At 52.7% G+C, this 9,695-nt stretch overlaps 1 protein-coding gene across 1 annotated transcript in view; it reads right to left on the bottom strand.

Annotated features, from left to right (window-relative positions):
* PPP1R26 (protein phosphatase 1 regulatory subunit 26) overlaps positions 1–9,406 on the bottom strand; it is a 26,413-nt gene extending 17,007 nt beyond the window's left edge. Inside the window, exons 1-2 of the mRNA XM_056539620.1 lie at positions 8,710–9,406; positions 470–3,888 (exon numbers count right to left, since the gene is read on the bottom strand). Coding sequence (XP_056395595.1) covers positions 470–3,888; positions 8,710–8,937 — 3,647 coding nt within the window. The 5' untranslated portion in view covers positions 8,938–9,406. The remainder of the gene's footprint in view (positions 1–469; positions 3,889–8,709) is intronic.
* Positions 9,407–9,695: the final 289 nt, after the last annotated feature.

Below are 9,695 nucleotides of genomic sequence, written 5' to 3' on the forward strand. Positions count from 1 at the left end.
TTTTAACTCCCCTGCTGACAGATCTGCTTTAGTATAACCGTCTATGTACCTCCTGGTGGAACTCCGCTATGCAATACCCTATTAGTAATGTTAATGTCTTCAATTACTCCTTCATATATATATATATATATATATATATATATAGCTATATCTACATGGCCCACACAGCAGAACACAGTACTATACAGTTGTGACTGGATAATGGGACAGTATATAGCAGTGTTTCCCATCCAGGATGCAGCAAGCTGCTGCAAAACTACAACTCCCAGCATGCCCGGACAGCCGTTGGCTGTCCGGGCATGCTGGGAGTTGTAGGTTTGCAACAGCTGGAAGCAACCTGTTTGGGAAACACCTCACTATTGTAAATAACAGCCCACATATGACCTCCAAAAAAAGAGGCCAATACCAAGGCATGACTTTAGTCGTACAACTCTAGACAGTGTCCCGCTCCGGAGCCGATCATACTTACACTTTCTCTTTCTGCACCATGCTAGCACCTGGCTCTATATTTTCGGCTGCTCTCGGGGTTACATTAGGGCACCTGCTTTCTCCATCTAGTAGCCCTGACGTCGTCTCCCTCGCTCTTGCTTTGGTTAGGAGTGTGGGGATCTCTCCTGCCTTGCCGGGGGTAATAACCATGGTTTCACTGTTTCGAGCTTGCTGAAAGGTAAAGGGGGCAGTGCATGCTGATGGGTGGGGGGCTACCTGACTGGGACAGTACTGAATGCTCATGAGGTTCAGGCCAGTGTCGTAGGTAGTGGCGTTTATGGGGAGACATAAGGAGGCAGAAGTCTCTTGCACCACTTTGGTGGTTACTACATACAGTGCGGGGCGAACCATGGGGGTGCCGAGGGAGAAGGCGGGGGCTTGTACCACTTTAGGCTGTTCTAAGATTAGTGTCTTTTTCTGCATAGCCTGACAGTTCCCCAGCTGTGCGATGGTTCCTGCAGGGTTGTAGAAGTCGGTGGCCAGCCTGGTGGCCCCCGTCTTCCCTACGTTTAGTAGAAGCTGCTGTTCAGTTCCTGAAATGTATTTAAGACCAGCGACAAAGTTCCCAGAGATGGGGATGTTCCCTTGAGAACTGTTCACACCGGTTTTCACGACCACTCTGTCAGGAGCCATGGGGAGCTTCTTCTCGGCCGGCCTGGCGATGCACTCTCTCGGGACGATGACGCTGCGTACAGGAGCGGCTGCCTTGGCTATGCCCATGGGCGGCCGCTGTAACCTGGCTACAGAAGATAAGTTGTCCTTATAGCCGTACACACGCTGTATGATGGTAGGTTGTGTAACTGTGGCGGCGGTGCGATTTTTCTCACGGACTTTTTGGAGAATAGTCTCAGTCACAGAACTTGATAACACCCCGGGCTCCTTCTTTATGGGTGCAGGACTAGCTATGAGGGCCGGGGCAGGCTCAGTCTTAATAGCGATGGGAAGGATTGCATGAGCGGCTGTCCTTTGTGAAGAAGACAGTTCCGCAGACTCCCGCGCTCGATCAGCCAGAAATTTCCTTATTTCTTGCTCTATGCTATCGTCGCTGTCCACCGAGCTGCTGTCCTGGGGATCGGGCAAGGCACTACTACTTATGTTCACAGACTTGTCTGAGGCACAAGCGGGTTTAGACTCCACGGGTTTGGTAACAGAAGATGACTCTGCACTTCCCAGCGGGATCTTTTTTTCTTCTTTTATTTTCAAGCTCGTCTTTGACTTCTTGAAGGAAATGTCTTTTGGGTTATTGGTTACAAGGCAGCTTTTGACGACCAGGAGTTTGGGACAGCAGTCCTTCTGCTCCGTACCACCTGCAGCTTCCAATGGTCGGGTTGTAGTTTCCCCGAATCGGACCTTCTTCTTACACTGTGGTCTGCCATCTTTTGGTCTCTTTTTGCATTTTCTTTTAGACCTCAGCAGGTCCTTTATAGCAGAGTCCAAGTCTTCGTCGCTATCCAAGGAGCTGCTCTTATCTCCGCTGTAGTTACTTCTCACTTTTATGTAGGATTTTCGTCTCCCTCCGCTTATCCCTGGAGAAGACTCGAGACTTTCCATAGCCTGGATGATGTGATGCTTGGCATTCTCAGCTTGGCAGTGAGGCTTATTAGAAGAGTCATCAGGACAAGGCTCAACAGCTTTGCCCTTCAAGTGTTGACCAAAGGGTAAGGATGAATGGACTGGGCTGCACTCGACATTCAAAGACTCAATCGCTTTCCCAGGAGAGTCCTTAACTACAACTTTGCTGTCATTTACTTTTCCTTTACAAGTCCCGATTGCCTTGGTGCTGGGAAGGGGCAGCTGTTTGGGGGGTTCAGATCTTTGTTCCTTTGGTGACTGTTTGGCTGAGGTTGTGCAGAGACTCTCTGCTTGAGCCTTCTGGGCCAGAAATGTTCTTATCTCTTGCTCTATGCTGTCATTGCTGTCCACGGAGCTGTCGCTTGCACATGGAGATGGGGGCCGAGCTGAAGGCTTATCCTGCAAAACTGCAACAGAGCGTTCAGGTTGTGAAGGCAAAATTGCCTTAGAGATGTCCAGTATGGCCTCTGCACACATCAGTTCCGTTGCCGTTTCGGTCCTTCGCAGAGCAGCCACTTCAGGTTGGTATTTTAGTCCCGGCTCATCTGCAGAATGAAGGGCCCTCTTACTTGTGCAGTCTTGAGAAGCTGCAGGTTTGAGGCTGGCCAGTTTTCTCTTCCTGTAGTCTGTTTTCTTCTGGGGTTCAGGAGAGTTCTTTATCTGGCAGGGAATAACATCTGAAGTGGCGTTCGTTGTGCTTTTCCCATCTTTCTCTGGAAATGTCCTGGTAGCGGAGCTGAGGTTTCCTTCTAATCTGCTTTTTTCCAGTTGGTAGAGCTGAATGGCTTCCTCAATCCCATCATCACTGCTGGAGTCTGAGAGGTCGGCACACTGAGCAGAAGGAAGGGGCAGCTGCCTGGAGATGGTGGGCTTAGTGGGGCTGGGCGCAAGCTTCAGACGGAAGTTACTTTTACCGCTTTCTGCTTTAGGCTTGACATTTTTAGGAAGTAGATTAAGGCTTTCGGAGGCTGTTTTCACAGTCGGCCCCTTTGGTCCTTGCTTGGGACTCGCTTTTTCTACAGCTTTGATGGGTTTTGGTTTCAGTTTGGCTGCAGAGTGACTGGCTTGTTTCTTACCGGCACCGGACTCGCTCGGATTGTTCTGCAGCTTCTTCTCGATCAGAAACTGTTCGATTTCCTCTTTGATGCTTAACTCAAAGGAGTCGTCGCTCCCCACGCTGTCTGGTGACGAGCATCGGGACAGGGTCTGCATGGGGAGGGACTCGCACACTTTCGGTGATGTCACCATCTTGATGGGAGACCTCCGAGCGGGGGCGCTGCTCTGAGCGGCTTTCACCTGGTCTCCGTCATTTTCTGCAGAGGTGTTTGGGCTTTTAGCTGCAGGTACACAGGACGAGGGGGCGGCGCTGCCCCTGTTCTTTAGATATTCCTGGATGGCTTCCTCAATGCCTCGGTCTACAGAGTCATCACTGTCTGAGTCCAGAGCCAGAGCCTCAAAGTCCGAACCCTCCTCCTTAATGTCTCTGAAGTGAGCGGGGACGATGAGCGCGGCCTTCTCTCTGGCGTGGGCTCTGAAGAGGGCAGGACCAGGTTTCAGTCCTCGATCAATATGAAGCTCCCCCTTTCTGTTCTTCTGCATAATCCGCTCATATTCGAGGTTCACGGTCAGAGAAGACGCATCGCTCTGTGGACTGTCTGCAGCGCCCTCAACATCTGCAGCTACCGGGATATCAGCCACTGCGGAGGGGACACAACAGGGTGCGGTGCTACATCCAAATGGCGTCCATTGTGTCGGAAAAGCTGCCAGAGGAGGGGCGTTCAGAAGGAACATTCTAGCTGTAGGTGAGAACGCTGAGGATCTCACATCCTAGAGAGAAAAGAACAGGACAGATCATGACGGGGTTAATAGGAAGACAGACTGTACAATACACAGACCCCCCACATTAGGGCAGGGTCACCCCTTATACTAATAGGTCACATGGTGCATCACATGGTCACTCCCAGACAGTCCGCTGTTTAGTTTTAATGGAGTACTCTAGTGCAGACTATTCCCACTCCGTTCTGCCCGGGCTAAAAAAAAAACAAAAAAAAATAACTTTCACTCACCTTCCTGCGTCCCCCGGAGCGCTGCTACAGCTAATCTGTCCTCCGATCCCCTCTTCCTGGGCACGGATCATCCCACGGCATTCAGAGTATCACCGGCCGTGCACAGGAAGACGGGATCGGAGGACAGATTAGCTGTAGCAGCGCTCCGGGGGACGCAGGAAGGTGAGTGAAAGTTTATTTTAATTGTTTTTAGCCCGGGCAGAACGGAGTGGGAATAGTCTGCACTAGAGTACTCCATCAAGCTATACAGAATCTGCTACATAAGGATGATGGGCCGTGTAGTAGTAGTGTCACCTGCAGGGGATGATGGGTTGTGTAGTAGTAGTGTCTCCTGCAGGGGATGATGGGCCGTGTAGTAGTAGTGTCTCCTGCAGGGGATGATGGGATTTGTAGTAGTGTCTCCTGCAGGGGATGATGGGTTGTGTAGTAGTGTCTCCTGCAGGGGATGATGGGCCGTGTAGTAGTAGTGTCTCCTGCAGGGGATGATGGGTTGTGTAGTAGTAGTGTCTCCTGCAGGGGATGATGGGCCGTGTAGTAGTAGTAGTGTCTCCTGCAGGGGATGATGGGCCGTGTAGTAGTAGTGTCTCCTGCAGGGGATGATGGGCCGTGTAGTAGTAGTGTCTCCTGCAGGGGATGATGGGCCGTGTAGTAGTAGTGTCTCCTGCAGGGGATGATGGGCCGTGTAGTAGTAGTGTCTCCTGCAGGGGATGATGGGCCGTGTAGTAGTAGTGTCACCTGCAGGGGATAATGGGCCGTGTAGTAGTAGTATGGTCTCCTGCAGGGGATGATGGGCCGTGTAGTAGTAGTAGTAGTAGTGTCACCTGCAGGGGATGATGGGTTGTGTAGTAGTAGTAGTGTCTCCTGCAGGGGATGATGGGCCATGTAGTAGTAGTGTATCCTGCAGGGGATGATGGGCCGTGTAGTAGTAGTAGTGTCTCCTGCAGGGGATGATGTGTTGTGTAGTAGTAGTGTCTCCTGCAGGGGATGATGGGTTGTGTAGTAGTAGTGTCACCTGCAGGGGATGATGGGCCGTGTAGTAGTAGTGTCTCCTGCAGGGGATGATGGGTTGTGTAGTAGTAGTGTCACCTGCAGGGGATGATGGGCCGTGTAGTAGTAGTGTCACCTGCAGGGGATGATGGGCCGTGTAGTAGTAGTGTCACCTGCAGGGGATGATGGGCCGTGTAGTAGTAGTGTCTCCTGCAGGGGATGATGGGCCGTGTAGTAGTAGTGTCTCCTGCAGGGGATGATGGGCCGCGTAGTAGTAGTGTCACCTGCAGGGGATGATGGGTTGTGTAGTAGTAGTGTCTCCTGCAGGGGATGATGGGCCGTGTAGTAGTAGTGTCACCTGCAGGGGATGATGGGCCGTGTAGTAGTAGTGTCACCTGCAGGGGATGATGGGCCGTGTAGTAGTAGTGTCTCCTGCAGGGGATGATGGGTTGTGTAGTAGTAGTGTCTCCTGCAGGGGATGATGGGTTGTGTAGTAGTAGTAGTAGTGTCACCTGCAGGGGATGATGGGTTGTGTAGTAGTAGTAGTGTCTCCTGCAGGGGATGATGGGCCATGTAGTAGTAGTGTATCCTGCAGGGGATGATGGGCCGTGTAGTAGTAGTAGTAGTGTCTCCTGCAGGGGATGATGTGTTGTGTAGTAGTAGTGTCTCCTGCAGGGGATGATGGGTTGTGTAGTAGTAGTGTCACCTGCAGGGGATGATGGGCCGTCTAGTAGTAGTGTCACCTGCAGGGGATGATGGGCCGTGTAGTAGTAGTGTCTCCTGCAGGGGATGATGGGCCGTGTAGTAGTAGTGTCACCTGCAGGGGATGATGGGCCGTGTAGTAGTAGTGTCACCTGCAGGGGATGATGGGCCGTGTAGTAGTAGTGTCACCTGCAGGGGATGATGGGCCGTGTAGTAGTGTCACCTGCAGGGGATGATGGGCCGTGTAGTAGTAGTGTCTCCTGCAGGGGATGATGGGCCGTGTAGTAGTAGTGTCTCCTGCAGGGGATGATGGGCCGTGTAGTAGTAGTGTCTCCTGCAGGGGATGATGGGCCGCGTAGTAGTAGTGTCACCTGCAGGGGATGATGGGTTGTGTAGTAGTAGTGTCTCCTGCAGGGGATGATGGGCCGTGTAGTAGTAGTGTCACCTGCAGGGGATGATGGGCCGTGTAGTAGTAGTGTCTCCTGCAGGGGATGATGGGTTGTGTAGTAGTAGTGTCTCCTGCAGGGGATGATGGGTTGTGTAGTAGTAGTGTCTCCTGCAGGGGATGATGGGCCGTGTAGTAGTAGTGTCACCTGCAGGGGATGATGGGCCGTGTAGTAGTAGTGTCTCCTGCAGGGGATGATGGGCCGTGTAGTAGTAGTGTCTCCTGCAGGGGATGATGGGCCGTGTAGTAGTAGTGTCTCCTGCAGGGGATGATGGGCCGTGTAGTAGTAGTGTCTCCTGCAGGGGATGATGGGCCGTGTAGTAGTAGTGTCTCCTGCAGGGGATGATGGGCCGTGTAGTAGTAGTGTCTCCTGCAGGGGATGATGGGCCGTGTAGTAGTAGTGTCTCCTGCAGGGGATGATGGGCAGTGTAGTAGTAGTGTCACCTGCAGGGGATGATGGGCCGTGTAGTAGTAGTGTCTCCTGCAGGGGATGATGGGTTGTGTAGTAGTAGTGTCTCCTGTAGGGGATGATGGGCCGTGTAGCAGTAGTGTCTCCTGCAGGGGATGATGGGTTGTGTAGTAGTAGTGTTTCCTGCAGGGGATGATGGGTTGTGTAGTAGTAGTGTCTCCTGCAGGGGATGATGGGCCGTGTAGTAGTAGTGTCTCCTGCAGGGGATGATGGGCCGTGTAGTAGTAGTAGTGTCTCCTGCAGAGGATGATGGGCCGTGTAGTAGTAGTAGTGTCTCCTGCAGGGGATGATGGGCCGTGTAGTAGTAGTAGTGTATCCTGTAGGGGATGATGGGTTGTGTAGTAGTAGTAGTAGTGTCTCCTGCAGGGGATGATGGGTTGTGTAGTAGTAGTGTCTCCTGCAGGGGATGATGGGCCGTGTAGTAGTAGTAGTGTCTCCTGCAGGGGATGATGGGCCGTGTAGTAGTAGTAGTGTCTCCTGCAGGGGATGATGGGCCGTGTAGTAGTAGTAGTGTCTCCTGCAGGGGATGATGGGCCGTGTAGTAGTAGTGTCTCCTGCAGGGGATGATGGGCCGTATAGTAGTAGTGTCTCCTGCAGGGGATGATGGGCCGTATAGTAGTAGTGTCACCTGCAGGGGATGATGGGCCGTGTAGTAGTAGTGTCACCTGCAGGGGATGATGGGCCGTGTAGTAGTAGTGTCACCTGCAGGGGATGATGGGCCGTGTAGTAGTAGTAGTGTCTCCTGCAGGGGATGATGGGATTTGTAGTAGTGTCTCCTGCAGGGGATGATGGGCCGTGTAGTAGTAGTAGTAGTGTCTCCTGCAGGGGATGATGGGTTGTGTAGTAGTAGTAGTAGTGTCTCCTGCAGGGGATGATGGGATTTGTAGTAGTGTCTCCTGCAGGGGATGATGGGTTGTGTAGTAGTAGTAGTGTCTCCTGCAGGGGATGATGGGCCGTGTAGTAGTAGTGTCTCCTGCAGGGGATGATGGGATTTGTAGTAGTGTCTCCTGCAGGGGATGATGGGTTGTGTAGTAGTAGTAGTAGTGTCTCCTGCAGGGGATGATGGGATTTGTAGTAGTGTCTCCTGCAGGGGATGATGGGTTGTGTAGTAGTAGTAGTGTCTCCTGCAGGGGATGATGGGCCGTGTAGTAGTAGTGTCTCCTGCAGGGGATGATGGGATTTGTAGTAGTGTCTCCTGCAGGGGATGATGGGTTGTGTAGTAGTAGTGTCTCCTGCAGGGGATGATGGGCCGTGTAGTAGTAGTGTCTCCTGCGTGGGATGATGGGATTTGTAGTAGTGTCTCCTGCAGGGGATGATGGGCCGTGTAGTAGTAGTAGTGTCTCCTGCAGGGGATGATGGGCCGTGTAGTAGTAGTAGTGTCTCCTGCAGGGGATGATGGGCCGTGTAGTAGTAGTGTCACCTGCAGGGGATGATGGGTTGTGTAGTAGTAGTGTCACCTGCAGGGGATGATGGGCCGTGTAGTAGTAGTAGTAGTAGTGTCTCCTGCAGGGGATGATGGGCCGTGTAGTAGTAGTGTCACCTGCAGGGGATGATGGGTTGTGTAGTAGTAGTGTCTCCTGCAGGGGATGATGGGTTGTGTAGTAGTAGTAGTGTCTCCTGCAGGGGATGATGGGCCGTGTAGTAGTAGTGTCACCTGCAGGGGATGATGGGCCGTGTAGTAGTAGTGTCTCCTGCAGGGGATGATGGGCCGTGTAGTAGTAGTGTCACCTGCAGGGGATGATGGGCCGTGTAGTAGTAGTGTTTCCTGCAGGGGATGATGGGCCGTGTAGTAGTAGTAGTAGTGCCCCCTCAGATGTTAGGCCCTGTAGTAGAGTCTCCCGCGGATGTCGCAGGGCTCGGGCTGTGGTTGCGGCCTCCACCCGGCTCTGCCCAGCCGCTCTCCCCGCCCTCTCCCCTCTCTGCTCCCGCTCCTGATGCCGCCGCCTCCCCCGGCCCCGCCGCTCGGCTCCAGCACTCACCTCCCGGGCCGCCCCAGCCCCCGGGCCGCACGGAGGACGCGCTCTCTCCCCATCCCGGAGCCGCCAACACCGGTAGCCGAGCCCGCACCTCTCCACAGCAACAGCACAGCACGGCGGAAGCGCGCACGTACGGGGGAACGTGCTGACGTGGGCCCGGGCTCCTGTGCGTCCTACTCCAGTGTTACCATGGCGACGTGTACAGGCCTCACAACTTCTACTAGGCCGCATGTAAACATGGCGGGGACCTCGTGTTCCCTGTCCCGTCCTACTGTCGGCTCCTGTATGTTCCTATTACCCTGGGTCCTCAGAACATGCTGAGAGTTGTAGTAATTGACCCCATAGAAAACCAGCTGTTGATGGGGCCGAGGGCTCTCCAAACTGTGCACCTCCAGCTGTAGCAGAACTACAACTCCCAGCATGCCCGGTCTGCCAATGACTACAGCTGAAAACAAAGGTTCCCGCCTGACTCACGATTTTGCTGTTGTGGCTATAACAGGCGATTTCCATCAGTTTCTAACGTGAGATCAGGCGACCGTCATATACGCCATAGGCCAACGTATAAAAAAATAGACATGTTCAATACATACGTCTATTACTGGACCACGCAGAAGGGAATAGTCCCGCCTACTACGCCATTCCAGTCCTATATGGATGTATCTTGACCAGACAGGGACACAAGGATGCCTCCTGGGCTCTGTCTGGCAATGGACGGCCATTTCATGCGTTTTACATTAGCGCTAAACATAAATTAAAATTGGCTATGACTGCTTGTATGTTATATCTTTCACATATTTTTGAGGTATACAAAGGCAACCTGTATACTGTGGCATAGTGAGAGCAAGCCCATGGAGTATAAGGGACCAGACGTAGTCATCTGGCGGCCATTATTGGTCTTAAGCCAATGAGATTGTGAGTTATAACCCGCTAAAGGGCACGACAGCCTCATCTGACTCACTCCAGTATAGTCTATGGCAGTGTTGCCTTCA

The sequence above is a fragment of the Hyla sarda genome, chromosome 9, assembly GCF_029499605.1.
Source record: "Hyla sarda isolate aHylSar1 chromosome 9, aHylSar1.hap1, whole genome shotgun sequence".
In the NCBI taxonomy this organism is placed as follows: domain Eukaryota; kingdom Metazoa; phylum Chordata; class Amphibia; order Anura; family Hylidae; genus Hyla; species Hyla sarda.